Source organism: Cydia strobilella, chromosome 5 (assembly GCF_947568885.1).
Source record: "Cydia strobilella chromosome 5, ilCydStro3.1, whole genome shotgun sequence".
Classification (NCBI taxonomy): Eukaryota; Metazoa; Arthropoda; class Insecta; order Lepidoptera; family Tortricidae; genus Cydia; species Cydia strobilella.
In genome coordinates this window covers 15,638,606-15,663,546 of record NC_086045.1, presented here as the reverse complement: position 1 = coordinate 15,663,546, position 24,941 = coordinate 15,638,606, and the positions used below count along the sequence as shown (strand labels likewise).

The 24,941-nt window shown below is 39.0% G+C and overlaps 3 protein-coding genes across 3 annotated transcripts; 2 read left to right on the top strand and 1 right to left on the bottom strand.

Annotated features, from left to right (window-relative positions):
• Positions 1-1,091: 1,091 nt before the first annotated feature.
• On the top strand, positions 1,092-5,000 carry LOC134741460 (small ribosomal subunit protein eS10). The gene is made up of 4 exons (XM_063674242.1): positions 1,092-1,205; positions 1,390-1,602; positions 2,817-3,063; positions 4,937-5,000. Exons 2-4 carry the CDS (start codon positions 1,403-1,405, stop codon positions 4,970-4,972), a joined length of 483 nt encoding a protein of 160 aa, XP_063530312.1. The 5' UTR covers positions 1,092-1,205; positions 1,390-1,402; the 3' UTR covers positions 4,973-5,000.
• Positions 5,001-7,507: 2,507 nt separating this feature from the next.
• LOC134741459 (NADH dehydrogenase [ubiquinone] 1 alpha subcomplex subunit 9, mitochondrial) lies at positions 7,508-13,349 on the bottom strand. Its single transcript, XM_063674241.1, has 7 exons — positions 13,194-13,349; positions 12,845-13,038; positions 11,913-12,136; positions 11,014-11,217; positions 9,041-9,202; positions 8,416-8,602; positions 7,508-7,777 (listed from the first exon to the last, which is right to left on the bottom strand). Exons 1-7 carry the CDS (start codon positions 13,237-13,239, stop codon positions 7,598-7,600), a joined length of 1,197 nt encoding a protein of 398 aa, XP_063530311.1. The 5' UTR covers positions 13,240-13,349; the 3' UTR covers positions 7,508-7,597.
• Positions 13,350-15,769: 2,420 nt separating this feature from the next.
• Positions 15,770-24,602, top strand: LOC134741457 (synembryn-A). Its single transcript, XM_063674240.1, has 8 exons — positions 15,770-16,074; positions 16,148-16,287; positions 16,470-16,926; positions 17,374-17,579; positions 18,459-18,597; positions 19,018-19,258; positions 23,047-23,276; positions 24,360-24,602. Exons 1-8 carry the CDS (start codon positions 15,991-15,993, stop codon positions 24,510-24,512), a joined length of 1,650 nt encoding a protein of 549 aa, XP_063530310.1. The 5' UTR covers positions 15,770-15,990; the 3' UTR covers positions 24,513-24,602.
• The last annotated feature ends 339 nt before the right edge of the window (positions 24,603-24,941 follow it).

Below are 24,941 nucleotides of genomic sequence, written 5' to 3'. Positions count from 1 at the left end.
TGCCGAAATAAACATATACTTATTTAGGTAAACTTTTTTACATTAAGTAAGTACGTAGGTAATAAGAACTCTGTAAGGCCGATTCACATCGTGCTGACATCATAGTCACCCTAATGAGTTTGACAATGTTTTCTTGTATTTTTATCGTAAACTTTAATAGTTGAGGCTTACCTGTGAAAAGATATACCACAATCAACAAAACTTTCACTTCTGGAACCTTTCACACAATATCTTTTACCCATTTTATACTTTATTTCGCAAATAAATCTTGAGCGCCGCCATTCATGTATTTTGAAAATTTCTTTATCAAGTTGGGGATACCAATTAATATTCAAAGTTACTACAATGTCTACCATATGAAAATTAATGTATTTTTTGTTGTGCACATGCTTGGTTAAATCAGTTAATAATATTGACATTATAACTATTTACAAATTACGTAAAAGATATCAGAACCGCACTCTGAATATAGCACTTAAATAATATAAGAAGGTATTTAATTTTAGTAGTTATTGATATAAATACTACCAAAATGGTATTTTTTTAACATATGCAACATGTGCGAGTGGGACACCGCGACCCACTTTTGCTATCTCATGTGGTCCGTTTTCTCTAGTCTGGTACGAACACCTTTCTGGTGCGGTGATAAGGTTCAATTTAGTATGGCAAAAAAAGTGACAGCTCGCTCCTGTTTAGGGTATAACTTCATGGACAGCACTCACTTAACAATTTTTTTTTCGTCCTTCTGGACAGGCTAAAGCTCTAAGCCATACTGCCGTGTCATAAGTAGTGACATTTGACAAACATAACAGTGCCATAGATAAATAACAAGAGGATATTGCACATGTGTTTACGAGTATAGCTAATTAGGATAACCACAGGATAACGATAGTTGGTCGAACCAAATTGTCAGTAAATAAGAACAAAAAAAACTATACTCATCCTTTTCTTTTGAATGCTAGTACTAGTGTAAGACAAAGATAGTACGATTCTCTCTGTCGATGTTTGAAATGTTGGTTCTTATCATAGTAAGTATTATATTCTTTGGTTCTTATTTACTGCCCATTTGGTTTGACCAACTATAAATATACTGCATATGATTTTTATATTGTAGCATGCTTTATAAATCAATTTTCTAATGTCATCCTGATTGTATTTTTTTGGTTATCTGTGAACTCTTTTCTGTTTGTCAAAGTTGGCGAAAGGTACAAATCCGGAATATAAATCCGATTTTATTTATTTAATCGATTAATCGTAATGAATTATGTTTCGTAAAACGTGATTTTTTTACACTTAATTGTGATGCTGCTCAGTGATTTCGTGATAAAACCGTAATATCCGTGATCTATATTTATAACCTCTGAATCATATCTCACCCTTGTTTTACAGGTAGGCCGTCAAGATGTTGATGCCAAAAACAAACCGTGTAGCGATCTATGAATACTTATTCAAAGAGGGTGTTATGGTAGCCAAGAAAGACTACCATGCCCCCAAACACCCAGATCTGGAGAAGATCCCTAACCTGCAAGTAATCAAGGCTATGCAGTCCCTCAAATCCAGAGGTTATGTGAAGGAACAGTTTGCGTGGAGGCACTTCTATTGGTAAGAAAGTGATACTATAAACACTAGGTATTGTTTTTTTTTACTAGTTGTTACTCTATCATAGAGTTGTGCATGCTCGTTCACGGAAAAGATCGCTCCCAAATAGTACAATCTCACAACTGTACTAGTTCGGTCTGTTAGTACAGTACTACACAGAGAGAGTCGACGTTTAGCTTTAGCTCGGTCGGATGAGTCGGATCAGTCAGATCGCTTTGTGGTCATTGTCACTCCTCGCTCCCATTCTGTTTCGTTCGCGTGTAGTGTACTAAAACATACTAAGAGCAGAATCATTAGGGAATAGTTCGGTCTAGTACAGTGGAGCGAATTGTGTCTTTTCGATTTTAGTACATGTTAGTACACAAGCCTACTCGATCATAATTACTGTTTTGAAGAAGCTTCCGTTTGGTGATCATATATTTCCTCTTCGTGATAATCTCGTACAAATTGAACTTTTAACAAACAAGGAAGATGGATCCTTAAGTCACAATAAGGAAATTTATGGAGTATTCCATGAAATTGCCCACTGTTGTCCCGTACAAACACAAATTTCAACCTACACATTTCTTAAGATTTAGGGGTTCTTGTTTCCTCTTGTTGTCTCCAAAAAACAATACACAAAATAAATTGCGGGTAAAAATCTTAAATTAAGTCGCTTTAATAAAAGGGTGTGTCGCTTTAATAAAAACTTTCCCCCGCGGAGATGCTTGGTTTCGGAATTATTCATGGTTATAACAGTGGACTCCGTGGCTCCGGCGCTGTGGGAAGCGCAGCCCCGCCGCCCTGTGGCGTAAGAAAGCGCGGCACCAACGTTCTCCTCCGCAGCTTCGGCTTTTTGGTCGTCGCCTCAGCTGCTCTGGCTTACTCTGTGCTTTGCACTTTGCAGGGGCTGCCCTACCTCCTCGCCTCCGGGCTTTTGTATACACTCTAGGGTTAGGAACAACAAAGACCATGTGGGGTCTGGGTTGACAAATTCAGGATAGTGGAGTGCTCAGATTCGATTTTTGGTATGTATGGTGTACAAAGGTAGCGACAAAATATTCAATGAAGTTTTGTTTCACGTAATATTCAATTAAAAAAAATTTTAAACATCTCCGGCGCCTAAAATTGCTTTAAATCCAACCCAAATTGCGTTTATACAGGACACGTTGATTCTAGTTTCTAGATGTAGTAGTGCGGCGTCCGGCTCTGGCTACATATTTAAATGTAATTTTCAGGTACCTCACAAATGAGGGCATTGAGTACCTGCGGATATTCCTGCACCTGCCTCCTGAGATCGTGCCTGCCACCCTGAAGCGCTCCGTGCGCACGGAGACAGTGCGGCGCGGCGCTGTGGGTCGGCCTGACGCGCCGGCGCGCGCTGCCGAGGACCGCTCGGCGTACCGCCGCGCGCCAACCGCCCCCAGTGGCGCCTCCCACGACAAGAAAGCTGATGTCGGCCCAGGCTCCGCCGATGTCGAATTCGTAAGTTCCCTTCTTAAATAAAAAATAAAATAAAATAAAATAGCCATTTATTTCGACCTCAAATTAAAAAAAAAAATTTACATTTCTTGTCAAGTTTTAGGAAAAGAAAAACAAAACATGTCAAATTCTTAATTTAAACATAATAATAATAAGTTCTTTGTCGTATATGTTATTTGGTATTTTTATTGACATCGGTCGACTTGCCTCCCGGCATAGGCCTCCCCTAAGACCTTCCATTCCTCTCTGTTGGTTGCTCTTCTTGTCCATGTTGGTCCAGCGATAGCTCTTATGTCATCTTCCCATCTGCGGTAAGGCCTGCCTCTTTTCCATTTCCCATCTTTGGGGTACCAACTTGTAACAATTTTTGACCATTTCTGTCCTGGTTCTCTCAGTTCCCCCAGTTCCCTTCTTATAGATTTATAAAGCCACAAGCCACAGCCAGCAAGGCATTTTGGAGTTGTGATGTAAATGAGGTTGTTGTGAAATTGAACAAAAAAAAACTTAAATTAAAATAAGTGATACACGGGCCAGTTGCTATATTCACTTACGTATCATCAGTTTTACCCTTTTAGAGTTCAATGTCCTAATACTAGTACAAATTACCTTCAATGAAATGGAACAGAGTTGCTTTTATTTTGTTTCGTTCGATTTTAAAATGAAACAAATTCAAGCCTATTTTCTAATGCCGTTGATTCAAATTCGGCTGCCAATTTTCCTTGTATGGTGGGCTGCTAGAGGTTAAAGTAATTCATAACTGACTTTCAAGACCAATCTTGCACTTGCACAAAAACCTCAGAGTAACCCTATTACATCTTAATACTCATACTCATACTTTATTGGTAATATAAATTACATGTCAAGATTTACATATGTACATTTCGGAAATATAAATGGATGAAATCAATACAAAACTGATTGATCATAGTAAAATATACAAATTACAAAGTAATGATTGCTATACTAACCCTTTAAAGGTTACGCCTATTATACACGGAGGCTAAAAAATAAGTGCATTCCCCGTTGCCAGGGAGGTTTCGGGATTAGGTATACTGAGCAACTTTTACTATAGGAGCAACCACGAAATTGCGAAAAAAAATCTGGCAGTTTCATACATTTTGGCTAGTCCATTTTCTATGGGAGGGTAAAAAAATTTTTCGCGATTTTGTGGTTGGTCCCATAGTAATCCTAATATCCAGTTTAATCCAAAAATCCCAACACCTCCCTGGCAACGGGAATGCACTTATTTTTTAGCCACCCTGTATATAACGCACCATTGTAATGTAAACCTTATTGGTATGCTAAAGACCAATATTAAACTGTACCCATGCACGTCTGTGGGTGTGGACAAAGGGTTAGAAGTGTAAAGCAATGTAAAGATCAACAATGTATTCGTTTTCTATGTGTGGTCTTAATACATCTTATGACTATTCCAATGCTAATCTCACACAAGTGCCATTATTGTTAAATTGAGCTGAAATAATCAAATTATCATATGGATAGGATATGGTTAAACGACAATAAAACAATTCATCTCACATATACAACTAGAAATTATTGTTTTATTCCTATTTCTGTTGAATTTGCAAGATTCATTACTTACCAGAGCATTCAGAAGAGGATGAGCATTTATAATAATAATAAAATAAGTTATTCTTAGTTTTCTTCAGACGAGAGAGAACCTAGAATACAAAGTACAGATGTAGTGCATAATTATTCTCCATCGTATTTTCACGGAAACTTACGAACATGTCTTGCTGTTTCCGTCAGTCTCTGTGCAAAAAGTACTGAGGTTGACTGATGTAGCATGACAAATACGAACGTTTCCGAGTTTCAAATATAACTTTGTTCTAATAAATTTTACTTTTTGTTACAGCGTGGAGGATTTGGCAGAGGCAGGCCCGCACCTTAAATAATTTTAAATAAAAAAAACCAACATATTAAGCTGTTTTTAATGAACTAGCTTCTGCCCGTGACTTCCGTCGTTAACCCTTTGATGATATTATATAGTGTGTTAATCCAATATGGGCAATAAATTAAACCAGGTATAGAATTTATCCATCTAATCATTAATTTAGAAGTTTTTTTAAGTTGCACTTAATTATGACCCCATAATTAATTTTTGAAACGAGCAGCAATGTACTGCACTGCAAACATTACGAGATACGAGCTTTTTATGGTAACTGCCAACAAGCGTTGACAATAGGCTAGATGACAAATTTTAATTAATGGTGTCAATCGATCAGGTTTATTTTTAGGATCAAATGTCTATATGGGACCCATTGCATTAAAGCAGTACAAAAGTCAGAAATGATAGTCAAACCCCGACAGTCGTATTTCACTCGCGAAACGCTTCTAACAAAACGATAAGTGAACGTGACGTCAAGTTCACTGAGAGTCCATTTTGAATGTATGGACAAAATAAGAAAATTGCGTTTTTGTCGGTGAAATATTGCGTTTATGTATATAGAGTCGCTGTACAAGATTTTTTTGGGTAAAATGTAAGGAATCGAATGGTACCCTTACTTTTTTCCTTTTTGGAAGTTGAAAAATTACTTAAATTTTGAAACTTTCAAGTCCTGTATTCTTGTATTATTTCCATATATTATTTTAATATCTATATCACCATATATATATATCTATCATATATTATTGTGATAAATTGCTCATTTGCTATTTATGTTACTAGATTTTGTTATTAAATTCAACATGTGTCATCATCCCTATTACAAAAGCTTGCATCTTGTAACTTCTGTGGTGCATTTCATTGCGGGTTGAATTATTTTGTACGGTTAATATTTTCATTGTATTTTAAGCAAAATTTATCTCAATATACTTCTTAAGTCCTATGCTAACCACCGTTTAAACATAGAGTAACCTATACTAGAGCGGTACTGTCATAGTAAATTTTGTAACCCCAGTAAATTCACTGCCATCTGTCGACACACTTTAAAACTAAAAATAAATATTTTTAAAAATACGATAAAATGTAATTAGATATGGATAAATGATTTTTTTTATTTGCATTAATTATTTTTATGATTTTGACCCATGTTCTTTCACTGATATGCGTTAAAATTGTTAAATAACAAACGAAACCGTCAACGCCATCTATACGACAGTTGGCCAAAGCTAGTAGCGCCCTCTGAACGAGAATCAAATTTTCTTGATTTTCGAGGCACGTTTTTTCCTTAGACTGTATCCATCTATTACGGAGTTATATCTATCTTTGGTTTAAATATTCGCTTCGCCCGTGTTGGATTTACACACTGTATACAACGCGCCATTGTAACCTTATAAGGGCCACTCGCATCATTCATTAACCCAGGGTTAACCGGTTAAACCTGGAGTTACTATGGTTACCAGTACAATTTGCAAAGACCTTTTATTATATAGCAAGACCTTGTACTGATGATTTTTGACTTGAACTAAGCAATATACAACAGCAAACGGTCCCAGCAAGAGGATAGTCGAACGGAGTGTGTCCTTTTCTAACAACGTGGCCAGTATATATATATATAAATATATAGTTTAGTATAGTTAGCGAAGCCTCTGTTTATTAAGCTAGGTATTTTAACACTGCCAGCAATAGTCATTCTGCATGTGGCTGTATATGTAAGAGTTCATCTGGCGGCATTTAAAACATTTAGAATGTTGAAGCTCGTACGAAACGCGGAACGCAGATAAGATTGCAGGTATAAGCCGGACGTTGACCAAGTCATCTAAACTCACCCACGTCATGGGTCCCACTGTCTACAATAAGTTGCCTAAAAACATAATTAATGCTCCAAGCTGGGGCAGCTTTAAATTCCACCTAAAGCAGTGGCTTATCGAGCAATCGTTTTATAGCTATGACGAATTCATTGCGTGTAAGGCATAATGCTTACTATTATCATATGTTAATTCCACCATTTGCGGTATACATTATTATATTGACAATTATTATTAAAACATTTAGTTAATTATTATTAATCAGAACTGTTTGTACCTAATAACTAGATCACTATTATTGGGAAATCACTATTATTAATTATTTATTATTGACGTGTAAATTGGTTTTATAAATAAATTATTATGATTATGATTACCTATATATGTATAGTTTGTAATTTTTCATGTGAAAGAGACAAACTCCGTTTAAGACATCTCTCACTCGGCCCGTTTTTTCGCATAAGTACACGGTTTTGTTATATAATAAAAGGTCTTTGATAATTTGACAGTGTCAAATTGTGCTGGTAACCATGGTAACTCCAGGTTTAACCGGTTAACTCCGGGTTAGTGGGATGGCTGAAGTGTCAAAACTGAAGTTGAACTTCATGTATATGCACGTAGGTCGATGTTGCTCTGTGGTCTGTGACGGATTAATCCGTCATTGGCGTCGAAAAGGTCAATTATCTAGTTAGTTTTAATCTACCATATAGTGAACTGGCGTAATAAAACCCGAATAAAAACAATCATAATTTATTAAAAGTTGAACATATAACTACAAAGAATATGATGTCCCGATTTGATTTATTTGTTGATTCTATTTAATTACCTAACATTGTTGTACTTTCGGGTTCTCTGGTTTGACGAACTCTCCAAGCTTGTCGTTGTAGTACTGGTAGGCGCGGAAGGGCTTGAGCTCCCAGGGGGCTTGGTTTTCCATCTCGGTCAGGTTCACTCCAAGGTCCAACAGCGTTGGGAGGCTGGGGTCGACAACGTCGGTGGTGGATTCCTGTTGAACATAAATGTATCCTAATATGTATATCAGAATTGATGGTAAAAATTTAGTCCGTTAGCGCAGTTTTGTCGAACGTATTATGTATCTATTTCGGACGTATGTATAGATCTGGACGAACAATATTGAGTGCTATCATGAACGAAGAAAACTGACAATATTTATACAAATTCGCATTCCTACCATATTCAGGCGGCGACACTAAAGGTACAAATTGGAGCCCGGCAACGTGTTGCGACCGCAGACGGCAACTGCAGAGTTCGTGTCCGTCGCCGCGTCATGTCGCTGTGTTAGTTTCGAACCCGACTGCATACCGCAGCGCCGCATAGTATAGTATAAACAAACGCAAAAACGCTCAGACGTCAGCGGTACTACCTGATCTGCGACCACGATCGCCGAGCCTGACTTCGTGTCGCTGAATTCGAATGGCATTTCATAGAAACCAGTCGTGACGCGGCGACGTGTAGTCTGCAGTCGCCTCACGTCGCCGGGTTTCAACTTGTACCTGAAGGCAGCAGGTCTCAGTTCTATCCATTTTGTCAAAATAATTCAATTTCCATTCAACAGATGGCGCTGAATATTGGAGGCACGCGATTTAAACGAATGTTGTATAGAAACTCAGTGTTCGTTGTTACCTTCTCAATGGCCTCCCATGTGACGTTGCCGTAGGGGTAGCCGGGGGACAGCAGGTTGATGAGCGCCACCTTCACGCCGAGCACGGGGTCGAACTTCATGTCCAGGCGCCGGTAGCCCCATTTCTCGTCCTTGCGCATCAGCGCGTAGAACCAGTCCACGAGATCCGCTAGCAGGTAGCGCTTTGGTCTGAAACGTAATCTCATTTTGAATTAGCAACCGACGCATTTAAAATTGTTAGTAGCTGTGGGAACATACATAAATAAATATACACATACATCGACTGACATTTAGGTGTAATTGACGAACTATTTAGAATAATCACTACATCTAATACTCGTTCATGATATATATCTTTATGATTACTGGATACAGGCCATATCAGTTGCCATAACTGCCTGCCTGCTTATTAAATAATAATAATAAGCATCAGCCTGACTAGAGCAGAGCTTGCTGGAGCTCTAAAATGACTCGACTGTACAGCGCGCAGTTTGACAATGCTAAATATATTGTAATGTCGCGCAAGATGCTTTACGTATAGAACTTTATTTTATCCAATCGACGATTTGACTCGTCAGTCAAATACCCTTTATATAATTTAGGTATAAAAGAAATGAGAATGCTCACCCGACGGCCTGGTAGACCTGGCACCGGGTGTCGGGGTCGCGCGCCGCGTTGACGATGCCCTGCGCCACGTCCGACACGAACACGGGCGCCTTCACCGTGGCCAGTCCCGCGCGGTACAGCGTCAGGTACGTGCCGTGGATGCGCCACGGGCCCGCGAAGTACCTGCCAGTGCCACCCCCGCTCACGTTAGGCCCAACCCAATACAAGTGTTACAGTTCGGGAACTCATTCCAATAAGGATCTTTGGTGTGACTGATGTTCAATAGGCGGGTCCACACAGACCGAGCCGCCTCATACGAATAGTTACGGTCAAAGTGGCCAACTATATCGTAACACACCTTTTTTAAGAAATAAGGAGATGTTCCGGTAAATTTGGCCACTTTTGCCGTCTTCTGACTGTACATTTCATGCCTATTACGCATATTCGAATAAATCACAAATGTTTACATCAAAATAAACTTTGTTTCATATGTTACCTAAAAAAGGCATGGTCAAAGACAAAGAGCCTACACAACGCCTCGAGTGCGTGACCATCATAAATGTCGCGCAGCCTGTGTGGCCAAGCCTAAACCCTTTATAAGGCATAAGGGTGTCAGTATGCAAAATTAAACCCTATCACTGAAATAAAGTTCAAAATCAGGTGGGAAATATATTCTCTCTGCCAGTCTTAATACGACAGCGGTATTTGGAAGTGTATTATAGGGATGTTGACTATTTTTAACCGACTTCAATTTCATAGAAGGAGGTTCTGTATTCGGTTGTGGCTATTTTTTTTTTTTAGAACTGTTTTCATTTTATAGATAGACGTAAACTGCAAAAAAAAAATGTTTAGGGTTCCGTACCCAAAGGGTAAAAACGGGACCCTATTACTAAGACTCCGCTGTCCGTCTGTCTTTCTGTCACCAGGCTGTATCTCATGAACCGTGATAGCTAGACAGTTGAAATTTTCACAGATTATGTATTTCTGTTGCCGCTATAACAACAAATACTAAAAACAGAATAATATAAATATTTAAATGGGGCTCCCATACAACAAACGTGATTTTTTTTGCTGTTTTTTTCCGTAATGGTACGGAACCCTTCGTGCGCGTATCCGACTCGCACTTGGCCGGTTTTTATTCATTAATTTTTAATAAAAAATCGACGTTAATTAGTTTAGTGTTTAAATTTCGCGCAAATATGCTCCAAGCTGTCACGTGATCTGGATGACGTAACGATCAGGTGATAAACGCGATAAACAAACGACTGTCGGTGCCAGAGGACCACCAGCCGGGCTAGCACATGATTGGCGCGAGAGTATCTCGCCGCGATATAGACTACCCGTCCCCCTTTAATTCATACAGTTAGTAAAAGACGGGTAGTCTATCTCGCGGCGAGATACTGTCGCGTCAATCATGTGCTTGGCCTACTGGTTTGACAACTTGTCTGTGCGTGTTTCTCACGCCGTGACGTCACGCGCTCCTATTTGCGTTTGCAGTCACGTGATGCTGGGTTATTTTAAATACTTTTAATTATTTTTAATTAATTTATTACGCATACAAAATATGATTTTCAACATTCTAATATTCCCTGCTATGGTAAAAACTTTATATATTCGCGATTCATGTCAACATCCCTATTTCGGTTAACCGTCCACGCGATTTGGACTATTTGCGTGGCAGAATTCTTGAGGGCCCTCCACACTCGTGCGCGAATCGCGGCGCGAAGCCGCGAACGCGAGTGTGGAGTCTAGTTCGCTAATCAGTGAAATCGACTCCACACTCGCGTTCGCGGCTTCGCGCCGCGTAGTCTGGAGCGAGCTTTGAAAGGATGTGTTTAAAATTGATGTTAATTATTTGCGTATAATAATAGCCTCAGTTTTAATTTAGGTACTACTGTAATATCTGTCGCAGTAGCCGACATTAAGGTGTATTATTTGAATGATGAAATGAAAATCGAGCACATCGCGCTATTTATCAAGAAAAAAAATCGTACCTAATAAACCTGTCCTCGGAGCCGTAGATGTCGGAGGCGCGGATGATGGTGGCGGTAGGGAACTCCTCGCGCACCGCGCACTCGCCCAGGAACTTGCTGACCTTGTACATGGACGGCTTGCGGAGCACCAGCGGCTTCGGGTGCTCCTCGGCGTTCAAGTAGTTCAGGTGGATGAAACGCTCCACTCCCATCTCTCGGGAGATCCTAGAAAATAGGGATGACGAGCTTACATTTCCGCCAGTAGAAAAAGGCGGCAAATGTAAAGAATGTTAGCTCGAAGGGTTTACCTCCTATAGAAAATTTTAATAACGAGCCTTTTTCTACTGCCAAAGTGGGTTTGCCAGAGTATATTTTTGAAACTAGATATCCAAAGAAACAAACCATAGACTACAGACTTTTGTTTAGTTCCAAGATCATTGGATTGGATCCACTTCACATCCACTTATATTCTGTCGGCTTTTAACCTCATTGGTGAAAAGCAAATCGTCAAGCTTACCATATAATACGATAAAATATACATACAAACATAAACGCTTAAAACATTACACTCTCTTTTTTGGGCAGTCTTCAAAGCATCTTTTCAATGTCAGTCCCAAAATTATTTATTATAACAATAGCAAAAATTCCCTTTGACCGCCAGGCGCTGGTTTATAAAAATGTGCCCCAGACGACCCATGCAAACAATCAAAATTCATAAAACATTTGTTAAGCTGTTGGTTCTTTAAGACATTATAGTTGGGTAGCCTAAGAGGAGCTTTTTAAAGTTACTCGAGCGCGTCAGATTAAGATAGGGGGGGATACCTTGCATCCTGTTGATTTCTGTATAGACCCGCCTATTCAACGTGGAGTCCTAAAAATGCTGACACATCTTGGTGTAAAAAATAAATAAATAAACCTACCTTGCCAGACGTCGAGCTCCATCTACATGCACATCCTTAAATTTGAAGTTTTTAGTTTCATAGTCCCGGCCCACCAAGTTGATGACCACATTTGAATGTCTCACTGCCTTAGCAATGGACTCCTCGTCGCGAAGGTCGTAGGGGGTGAACAGCACTTGTCCCAAGTCACCAGCCACTTTTAGACGTTGAGCATCATAGAAGTCGCTCCGGTAGGGTAGAATCATCTGAAATTTCAAAAATGAAGAGCTAGGGAGTGTCCTATCGAACTTTTATCCTTAAATTAATCCGTAATTTTAAATGAGTATACCTATGATTAGCAAAATTAAAACTTTTAATAGACATCAACATCATATTAAGTTAGTAGATGAAGAATCACACACTTGAGTAAAGTGGCCCAATGTTGCTCTAAATTAGAATATATAATGAGAGTACATTGGTTGGTTGGGGGTTGAGAGGGCAATCTGAGTAAGCACCTTGTTGTGGGGTGGACCCCAGCCACGGTCAGAACCAAACTCCTAATACTATACTATATCTGAAATGGCAGTTAATGGTAGTTAGAAGCGCTGGTGGCGTTGCGGTAAGAGCGTGTGACTTTCAAACCGGAGGTTGCGGGTTCAAACCCCGGCTCGTACTAATGACTTTTTCGAAGCTTATGTACGAAAATTATTTGATATTTACCAGTCGCTTTTTGGTAAAGGAAAACATCGTGAGGAAACCGGACTAATCCCAATAAGGTCTAGTTTACCCTCTGGTCTAGGTCAGATGGCTGAAAACTAGTGCCTACGCCAATTCTCAGAATTAGTTGCCAAGCGGACCCCAGGCTCCCAGGAGCCGTGACAAAAAATGTCGGGATAACGCGAGGAAGATGATCTAAAATGGTAGTAAACTTTAGATGTTTTAAATGATTTGTGATTCCATAGTTTTTAAAGTACCTGTGTGCCGATTTTTCCTAATTTATTGACGACATAGCGGCCCACAAATCCCGTGGCGCCGAAGACGGTGGCGACGATGCCATTGAAGCTGCTGCGGCCGCCCGTGCCGCGCTTGTACGCTGCAAGGTTAGGCCTCCCGTCCGTGCTGTATGCCGACGACTTGATGTAAACAATACTCAGAGACCCACTTTTGGCTGAAAATTGAAAATATCGACAGTTAGTAAACAAGGCTAGCAGATATTAATTGTTTGTTGTACGTCCAATTGACTACATCCATCAAAAAAGCTGGAATTATGTAAGAGTTAAGTAGCTTGTTTTGATGGTTTTAAATTATATAAAATAAACTTACGCATGAGTTTATTTGCAAAGTGGCCTGTCAAAGCTACAGAAGCCATTATTAGGCCACAATTTGTTTATTAATTACTAATATCGACGATTTTCATAAAAAGCAGCCCCTCTCTTCAAATGAAATGACAATGACATTGACAACCTCAATCACAGCTTGACAGCTGACAGCTGTTGATGTAAAGTTGTTCCAGGTTAATTTTTAATCGTCAGAAGATAATTTAATAATTAGATAGATAATTTTTGAAAACGATTGTAAAAAACTACGGCGCAACGGCGTCTATAGTTGGTCAATTGGTCAAACCAAATTGTCAGTAAATATGAACAAAAAAACTATACTCATCCTTTTCTTTTGGGTGCTAGTACTAGTGTAAGACAAAGATAGTATGTAACTCTACATTCCATAATAGTATGGTTCTCTCTGTCTATGTTTGAAATGAGACAGTCCTTTGACAAACCTCAAACTATAATTATTAATCAATAATGTTAATATTTTGATATTGTGATTCACACGCGAATAAATTACATATATTTACATATTGAAATAATGCAGTTCGAATAGCTTTAATCATATAAAACCTTTTTTTCGAACTTTAAATTACTCTTCGCTCTCTTCTAAAGGCCCTCCAGACTATGTGCGTGAATCGCGGCGCGACTTCGCGGAGAGAACATGTCGCGACGTTGACGTATGACTCCACAGCCACACTCGCAAGTCCAGACTCGCGTTCGCGGCTTCGCGCCGTGATTCGCGCATGAGTGTGGAGGGACCTTCAGAATAATAACGCGTGAACAATCTGCGAAATGCGAAATCGACGCCATACATGTGCGGTGCGATGGTTTGTTACGGCTTTACGTTCGCGGCTTCGCGCCGTGATTCGCGCATGAGTGTGGAGCCTTAACTTGTTATTTATCTAGGAGGATATAACCAAACGGAGTATCCATTAACAAGCATTCTGAGGGCATTCCCCCAAAGAATATAATACCATAGAGTAACTTATACTAGAGCGGTACTGTCATAGTACATTTTGTAACCCCAGTACATTCACTGTCATCTGTCGACACATTTTAAAACTAAAAATGAAGATTTATAAAAATACGATAAAATGTATTTAAATATGGATAAATGATTTTTTTATTTGTATTAATTATTTTTATGATTTTGACCCATCTTCTTTCACTGATATGCGTTAAAATTGTTAAATAACAAACGAAACCGTCAACGCCATCTATACGACAGTAGGCCAAAGCTAGTAGCGCCCTCTGAACGAGAATCAAATTTTCTTGATTTTCGAGGCACGTTTTTTCCTTAGACTGTATTCATCTATTACGGAGTTATATGTATCTTTGGGTCAGAGTATAGCAAAAGGGGCCCCATTTTAGGACAGAAATTTTTCATAAAAAAAATTTTTTTTCTCATTTTTGCAACTTTTTTGATTAGAACTTTAAAGAACACATTAAAATAAGCATATTTCATTGATTACAATGTTTTGATTAACTTGCCCGTTTAAGAACTACAGCGGTCCAAAGGGGGCGCAACTGGACAGAAAATTTCTCATATTTTTTTTAAATTTTCATTTTTGTTTAATTTTCTTTTCCTATCATAAAAAATACGTCAAGATAGGCATGTTTTATTCTTTGAAGTTTTTCTCTCAGATCGGTATTTACCGAGATAATTGTGTTCGAAAGTCAGTCATTTTAAACAGAAAATTTCGGTTTGCAAACAAGTTTGTCCGCTCTTTTTTCCCCATTCTGTTTACCAGGCGTTTATTTTTTCAGTAGTTAATTTAATCACACGCGTATGTCCCAGACGCTTTTTTCCCCAAAGAGTAATATTTCCGAGAACAAGCCCTTCTTACCCTGAGCCGACGGAGCCCCGCTACGCGGGGCTCCTATTTCTGGGCGGTTTGCCCTTCGGGCATCTGAAGCTACCTAACGAACCTAACCTACCTATCTATCGACTTAGTGTGACTATCGTGAAAACATTACTCTAGTTCGTTAACGGTCAAGTTTATAAAAAAACTTCAATCAATAAAATATGCTTATTTTAGCATGCCCTATATGATTAAGTAATAAAATATATAGGTTATATTGTTATTTTTTTTCATCGTAAATTTTCTAAGTGTCTGGCTCCTTAGTAATCCCATGGCCGAACTCGCAACTTCAGATCGCTCTAGTTCCTAAATGATCAAGTTTATAAAAACACTTCTCTCAATAAAAGAGGCTTATTTTAATGATTACTTGAAAATAAAAAAATAAAAAGGAGCAAAAATGCAAGAAAAAAATTTTGCTCGTAAATTTTCTAAGTCCTAAAATCGGGCCCCTTTTCTATACCCCAACCGACCATCCTTGACCACTGTGACCTGTGTACTGGCCGTACTGGGGCCTTTAGACAATAGACATCTTTACCACTTCCCTAATGTGACAGCAAAAAAAAAAGACACTGACACCGTGAGTCGTGACAGCTGACAGCAGACAACAAAATAAAATTGTCCACAAATTGTCAAAAAGTCCCAACCCCCACCTCCAGGTCCAGACCTCCACTTAGACCACTTAACTCCACTAGCCTGGCCAAGCTAGATAATCTATGATCTTGATCTAGGCCATCTAGCTCAAATCTAGCTATATTTAATTTGTGCGTGTAATTGTATGTAGGAAATTTCGTATTTGTATTATTTTATGATACGATAAATAACAATTTTAATTAGCTTCGCACAAGTGCTTCACGGTGACTGGTATACGGATTCGGTTATTCTGATTGAAGTTAGATAGTTTTTGTCTCAGTGATATAAACAAACAATATCATGGAAGATGGTGAGATCGAACTAATTAGCAGCGGTGATAAGCTGCAAGAGGTAGCACAAGTGTTACAGGACTTCATCAAAAATGTAAATATTTTGTATTTCTTACCTGTTACATTTTAATAGTTGTTCAGTTACTAAACTAAAATTAACTTTTCAGAACGAGAGTACATTTTTATTCCCAAATTTAGCTGAAAGTAACAAACGAGTGATTTTGTGGGCTGCGTTGTTCCAGCATCTTCAAAATAAGACGTCGGCGCCGATTCATACTCTTTGTTTAGCTGCCATTAGAGTGCTGAGGTTTGAACTATTACCTGTTTAGTAAGCCAGTAACTGTTTTGAGGAAATTTCATTTCTATAATATTTAATTAAGATCTTTTAAGTATTTTTGCTGTCTGTTCTGCACTGAAATAACTGTAGCAATCGACTGTATAGTTTTTGTTTAATATGCATATAAAAATCAGTTTTTCATATTTTTGTAGCCGAGACAAATCAGAACTCGAAAATTTGATTTGTGAAAAATGGATAACAACTTTAATAGAGCATGGGGGATTGTACAATTTCATCGGTATCAATGAAGAGAACATGGCCCCTTTGGAGTTGCCACAGAAGGACAGTGCCATTGAGGCTTTGAAGTGTCTGTGCAACATTGCTTACAACAGTGAAGTGGCACGGGCACTCTGCGCCCATACCAGCATTGCCCAGAGTCTGGTGGCTAGACTCAGGATTTACAAAGACATTCCCTTCAAAGATGAAATCATGCTGTTTGACATTAAGTTGCTGTTTATCTTGACTGCACTAAGGTCCGATATAAAGACTAAGATTAGAGATGAGCTCCATGGGTTGGACTATTTAGTGTGCTGTCTTAATGAGCTGCTCAGGGAAGCCTCACCTAGTCCTGAGGGTCCTATGGATCAGGATCAACACATTTTCTTTACTGTAAGTTGTTGATTCATCATTAATTTAAATCTTTTGCAAAAAACTCTTTTTCTAATAAACTGATGTTTGATAGGAAGATACTTTAGTCATGAAAACTCTCTTTGTTGTAAACTCATTAGGTTATATATGTTTTACCAACATCTTAAGACCTGAGTATAATACAAAGTGTGAATTGAATTTACAATAGGGTATTTGACTGTATTTAAAATAAATTATTTTACACCATGCATGAAATAAAGCACCAGAAGATTAATAAAGAAACATAGTCAGCAGTTATTTTTGGATACAATTTCTATTTTAAAACCTGTTGATCCTATAAATAAAGAGTAGGTAATTTGATTGTGACGTCACATGCAAGTGTTTCATATAAATTTGGGATTTTTATCACTGTCAGATTAAAACTAGAAATTGGCTATTGACTACTAACACAACAATTTTTTGAATCAGGATGATCAGCAAGCTATAGCCTGTGAGATCCTAAAATCTATGTTCAACCTCATCATTCGGCCTGGTGGTGAGGACAGTGAAACTGAGGCAGATGAAGCGATGTACCTGAAGTTGATGCCCGTTCTAACCTCCCTGCTGTACACTAAGACTACTAATGAAGAGAAATTGATGGAGTTGAGAAGTAATGTCGCAAATTTGTTGACCAGGTAAATTTTCAATATTAAAATTATAAGCTAATCACTTGATCATGTTTACCTATAATAGTTATTCATGTTACATCGCTTTCCTTAGTACTGAAAAACAGGAGAATGATTAATCATGGTCATAAAAGCTGTCATGAATCATTCCTTTAATAAGTTTAAAGGACTTAAAAAGTAGTGGGCAAAAGCTTTGTAAATAAACATACTTTGAACGCCACGCCTATTGTGCGCGGCGCATCATAGTGAACCTTGTCGGGATGCATGAAGGTTGATATTGGCCTGCAGCCGCGCGCGTCACTCGACGTCTTTGCCGGTCAGGGTTAAACATTCCAACAACAGAATATATGCCTCGTATCCGCTACTCCCCCCACTTCAGGATTTCATAGGAGTTTATACTACTATAGTATAAACTCTATGAAATGAGGGCTAACGCGTATGAATTCGCCGCTAGGGGCGCTAGTGTAGATGGTGGTCTTTTCCATAGTTCGAAATGTTAAATGTCACTTGTCACTTCAATGACTGACAGCTGTTCTTTAGTCTTTTGGACCACCATCAACAGAGGCGCCAACTGGTGAGAAAAAAAACGATAGCCCTCATTGATGTAATTTTTATATTGGAATAGAGTTTCATTTGTTTTTGTGTCATTGAAATTGAAAGCAAAACAAATTCAATTATATTTGCTAACGGGTCATACACATTTTATAGTATGGTTTTTGTCTTTTGTCTGGTTGGCCATTATAGGTTTCAGAATACAAAAAATGCTATAGATATTTCATCCTATAATCCATATCACGTTATTAGCCTTAAAAATAATTATATTGATTACATATTAATCTTTATTATTTATCTAATATGGTTAAGATCAATCAGTTAAAATGTTTGCAGCGTGCCACCACCATATTACGCATATCTAACCCCCGAGCTGAACTCTGGGGAGACTGCAGAGTGTACATTGGAGGGCAAGAACATGGACGCGTTGCAGTCCCTTGTGCAGCTCTTGCAGTATAGGTTGTCAAATACCACGGTAAATTCTAGTTGTTTTAATTCATCAGATTCCTATTCTAACCTTTAGGCTTCCGCACCTGAAGGGTGACAGTCGGAACATTATTACTAAGTTTACATTGTCCTTCCGTTCATCTGGCTGTCAAGAACCGTTATGGTTGAAATTGACCTTTGCCACTTTGTCAATGTTGGGAATAAATAAAACTAAATCAATCAGCTGTAAAAATAGTTGTCATCTTTAATGCTAGGTAGTTCATGAAGGATCCATGTTCCACCAATTATCAGAGCGTTCAGTTCATCTTAGACGCTTGTACATTGCATTGCTTGTACATTTACGTTTATGAATCATAATGTTTCAAGCCAGTGGGCTCCTACATCGGCTACATAGCGTCTAGATATTTTTAAGAATAAGGAAGACTGTAGGAGTTCTTTTCCATTTCAGAACACAAAGAACCAATGCGAAAACCTATCCCCGATACTAACCGTGATGAACAAGGCGGTACGAACGCGCGCGGCGCGCAAGTGGCTCCGCGCGCGCGTGCTGCCGCCGCTGCGCGACGTGTCCCGCCCGCCCGAGCGGGGCAGCGAGCTGCGCAACCAGCTGTGTCGCCTGCTTACGACACCCGTGGCTGCTATCCGGGACTTGGTTGCCGAGTTTATCTTCATTATGTGCAAGGAGAAAGGTAAGGTTTGCTGAGGTGGCTGCGCGGATTTGCACGACGTGTCCCGCCCGAGCGGGCCAGTAAGCTGCGCAACCAGCTGTGCCGGCTGTTTACGACACCCATGGATGCTGTTCGGGACTTAGTGGCCGAGTTTATCTTTATTCTGTGCAAAGGTATAAGGCGTTTGCTTAGGTGGTTGCGCGGGTTTGTACTGCAATCACGGCACGAGCAATCTTGGTCCTGGCCACACGATAAGCCTGCACTGCTCCAGCAACTATTTCTGCTGATTACTACTCTTTTGGGTTCTATACCAAACTTATTGGCCGAGTTTGTCTTCATTCTGTGCAAAAGGGGTTTGCTTAGGTGGTTGCGCAGATCTGTGCCGCGTCCACTGCGCGATGTGTGACCACCCGAGAAAAGGTGGGACTGCTATACGGGCTGATTACTGCTCCTGTGGGTTCTATAAGAGACTTGTCTGAGTTTATCTAGTAGTACAGTCACCTGCAATAATATGTTACACAACGAAGGCCGCAATAATATCTGACACGGTATTATTTGTAGAGCCATAAGAGCGTGTCAGTTATTTTTGCGGCCTTCGAAGAGTAACATAATTATTATTGCTGGTGACTGTACATTATTATATAGTATGCGCTAAGGCAGGCATACTATGCATACTTCCACTCGCTTATGGTATACGGCGTGATCTTGTGGGGTAATTCGACCGACGCGGACAGTGTTGCTCATGCAAAAAAGGGCGTTGAGGACTATACTCGGACTAAAACAGAGGCAGTCCTGTAAAGCATTGTTTGCTGAACACCAGATTATGACCCACTATTCGCAGTACATCTTTGAGGTCATTATGTTCACGCGTATACACCTGTCTCAATTTAAGCGAGTGGAAGTTGTGGGCAAATGCCTGCGGAGCTTCGGACAGTACCGCGTCGCACAGCACTGCATGCAAGAAACCCACGTGTAATAGGTCCAACTTTCTACGAGCACCTACCAAATGACATAAAAAATGAGACAAGTGATATAACGTTCAGACGCAAACTAAAAACCTTTCTTCTAAAGAAATCCCTATACTCAGTAAAGGAATATCTCTCAAATTAAACTGACATTGACCAAGTACATGTACCAAATGTAAATTGTTATATTGTTTATTATTTTTAAGTCGTTTACCTAAATTATTATTTTTATTTTTCATTTGACATGTTTCTATAATTCAAATTATTTATGGATTGGTACTCTGAAAGTAACTATATTATAATTGTTTTTATTTTTATTATTTATTAATTTTGATATTGTATGATTTGTTATTTGAATACTTTGACATGACTAAGATATTGTGATAGATCTATATACCATTGCATATTGACTCCTCCTAAACATAAGAATACTTATAAATTGTAATTGAATTATTTTTCTTTGTATCCGACGATCGCTATAGGACAAGTAATTGCTTAATTGTATTGAAAATGAAAAAAAGGAAAAGTATTCTCTTGCATTAACAACGAACATTGTATTGCGAAATAAATAAACTAAACTAAACTATAAGGCGAGGTTTGGTTAGGAAGCAACGTAGGTTTGGGCGATGTATTTCAACAATTATACGTTTTTAACTAGGTATAACATTGGTTTAATATTATATAAAATTAAAAATAATAGGTATAAGGTCGTCACGGGCATGGTGAGCAGAGTGCAGGTGGATTTTGAGAATGTCACTAAATGGGCCCACGACAATGGAATAATTTTGAATTTAAATAAAACTAAATGTATGCATATACTTTCTCCGTACAACAAAATAGCAAAAAATGTAATGGCATGTGATATTAATGTCATAGGACATTCATATGAATGTTTACATAAAAATAAAGATAATTGCACCTGTAATAAATTAGAAGTAGTAGAGGAGTTTAAGTATCTGAAACTTCAAATAAATCAATTATGCAATAGGCTAAGGGCTATTTTGGGACAATTTTACTACCTAAATCGAATTGTTAACAAACGCACCTTGCGCATTGTTTACTATGCACTTACTGACGCATTATTACCTAAGCTATGGACTCAGCTGTTACGGACTTACCTCCGAAATATCTTTAACGCACATTTTACACGAAACTTCACTAGAGTTACTTTAAAAACAACAAAACAAATTATTTTTTACTTACAAACTAATTAAAAGATAAACTGCACGTCAAATGGCGGCAAAGAAAACTTTTTTCACGCATGTCACGCATCCGTAGGTTTTTTTTAATTCAGAGACAAACTAGAGTGGGGGTCGATTGCCATATCGTTCGACACCAACTAACAAGCGAGATTTGTCAAATTTGTATGCAATTGACATTTCATTTCAAATCAAACGTCATCTCGACTGATATTAGAATAGAGGTCAAATCAAATTTCTTTGTTTTTTAGAGATGTTCGAAATTTGAATTAAATAATGTTATCGAAATCGATGTTATTATTTAGCAATAATAACATTTTCACAGATAAAAAAATTGCTGTAACAAAACAGTTTATCTTAATGTTGGCCATTATTTACGGATTTTGAAGGCATCATAGAGGGTTTATGATATGTGTGTAGATAAACAGATTTTACTACACAAATATGAAAACATAACCTAGGTACTTACTTTCTTACCTATTTTCGGTTGCTAAATAAGTAAATAAAGTTTTATATAATTGTTACTGAACGTAGACCTTATCTCAACGAGATAGAATCTACGCATGGACAGTTGATACCGTCTCGCATGATAGATTTAAGATACCTACGTATAAGTATGTTCCTAATGCTATACCTACTTGACTGATTACTTAATTTTAGTGTGTGTTATTTAGTTTAAGATTATTTTAGAGCGCACCGCCAACAAACTGTTTCACACTTTGGCGAACATTAGATTAAGTTACTTATAATGTTATAATTCTTGTTAAATTTTCAATAAAAAAAATATATATTAAAATATGAAAAAGGTACAGTCAGCGTCATATAAAGAATGGCATGGTAAGTGACCAAATATATTGCAGCACACCTTTATTGCCATAGGCCTAAGCAGTTTGTATTTAACTTTGACTGACTATGACTTAAAAGGGGCAATTTTCTAGCCTTTATTAAGACCATCTATTGCTGCGTTTTCCAAATAGCGATAATAATGTATAATTAGCCAGGGACCGGCCCGCTATCCCTTATCGGGGTTTTATAAGGGTATTGCATAAGGCTTAACTCACCATACCCTTTGCCAGACGAAACCCTTTGTTTTGCTTTTAAAAACCCTTATATAAAGCTACCACATTTGAGTAATCGGTAGCCCAAATACCCTTACAAAACCCTTATCATCCGCTCACCAACACCTTGCATATTGCTTATAAGGGTTAGCCTTATAAAGGGCTTTACTTTTAGCATATAAGCGTGCTAATTTAAGTCGTCTACCTTGTTCATAAAGCACACATTACTTCGAATCCGGGCGATCGTCGGCGGCGACGGCGGCGTTCTTTGACTAGGCACGTATTTTCTTTCCTTGTCATACACTACCGTAGATATATACTAATCCTGTCTCTTTCTCGCAAAGGGAAACCTTTATAAAAAGAAAAAGCGCTTGAAGATAAGGGTAACCCTTATTAAGAGCTAGCCTTATTTTTGGTAAGCTTTTCAGTAAGGGTTAGTCAAAGGTAAGGGTATGAATGGGCTTGCAGTTCAAAAGGAAAAGTCTTTCAATGTGTTAGCCGTGTTTAAGTGTCGCCCATTAAAAGGGTTTTATCGCGGAAAGGGTTGTCCGGTCCCTGTAATTAGCAATGTATCGTTTTCTGTACAGTGGGTCGTATGGTAAAGTACACCGGTTTCGGCAACGCCGCGGGGCACCTCGCGCAGAAGGGCCTGCTGGGCGCGCGCGGCGCCTCGGGCTACTCGCGCTACTCGTCCAGCAGCGACGACTCCGACACGGAGGAGTACCGCGCCGCCGCGCCCGCCATCGACCCCGTGCTCGGCTGCACGCGCCCGCCCCCGCCCCGACACAACCCTTTTGAGGGCATGACCGATGAACAGGTATTGTGACCCCAAACGTTACATTTTGTGGTCCTGACGTAAATTTGTAGTCCTTTTCGTGCTTACACAATTACTGCTCCGACCAGTCGCGAACTGGTTAACAAATAATATAATAAATAATGTTTCGCGGGTGATTCTCTTGAAAGTAGCTGTAACATTGTGTAAGTAAAAAACAGATCTGTCTGACAGAACAGTCTTATTCTGCCTGTATTTTACAAGCTTTTATTTAGTTTAACCTGTCCCGTTTGTCTGTATGATTGCAATCAAATCTTGCAAATTGCTCTAAATTAGACCCACTTTCCAGTATTTTATTGAGCCGAAACTGTAACTTATTTATGTAAGTGGATGTGGCCATGGGAACTCTGTGATAAAACAACGCAACCTCATTGTGTTTGGGTTTCTTAGAATTGTCTCGATAAGTATTAGTTGGCTGTTGAAACAAAAATACTGTCAACGATAAAAGATCAAAAAACCGGCCAAGTGCGAGTCGGACTCGCGCACCGAGGGTTCCGTACTTTTTAGTATTTGTTGTTATAGCGGCATCAGAAATACATCATCTGTGAAAATTTCAACTGTTTAGCTATCACGGTTCATGAGATACAGCCTGGTGTCAGACAGACAGACGGACAAACGGACAGCGGAGTCTTAGTAATAGGATCCCGTCTTTACCCTTTGGTTACGGATCCCTAAAAATAAATTTGTGACAACAATGGAGCATTCCATGAAATTGTCTACCGTTGTCCCGTACAAACGCGAATTTTCTGAATATTTGCAGGTATAAGAGTTTCCTTTTCTATGACAAATGGTCTAAAATATGCACAGAAAAAAAGTAGAGGTTGTTATTTCGGAATATATTCAATGTTTAAATCTGTGACGGAAAGTCAATATAATGGATTTGTAATCATATTGTGTCACTTGTCTTGAAGGCTTGGCACTTGGCTTAGCTTCGGGTCCCAGGCCGTGCTCGCCGCATTCTAAGAAATAAAACGTATTATCAAAGCTCTGCCCTTGCACTTCGAATCTACCTCTGAAGCTACTCCTCCACCCCCCTTACAGTACCTATAACCTAATCTGTTATTGCAGAAAGAGTACGAGGCGATGAAGTTGGTGAACTTATTCGACAAGTTGGTGTCAGAGGGCGTAGTGGTGCCGGCGCGAGTTGGCGCCGACGGCCGCCCCGAGCCAGTCCAACACGTGCTGGAGCTGCGCGACCCGCCCAACCGTCCGCAGTCCTAAACCGACTGCACTCTCAATTCTACCACCCCTATGTAAGTTACGAAATTAAGTAAGGGCATCTGTTACATTTTAGTGACGCGACCAGGATCCTTTGATGGCGCTGTTAGATGCACGGGACGGGGATGTAACATCCCCGTCCATTAAACCATTTAAAATTGTATCAGGCAGTAATCATTAGTGTCGTGGTCAAGATATGCTTTGTGAGTTTTGAGACATTCATTATATACAGCTTAAATAGTTTGTATCTTTTTGACATTGATTGGCCTGTTCATTACGCTTTATGTTTCACGGCCTACTACCTACAGCTACTCAAACCACCAAGTTTCATGATAGTTGTCCGATTATAAAAAATATGATGAAATTTATTTATCTATGTCATTTTTGTTGCGTTGGCTTTCGTGGGCGGCTGAGATGTGGGAATAGTTTTAT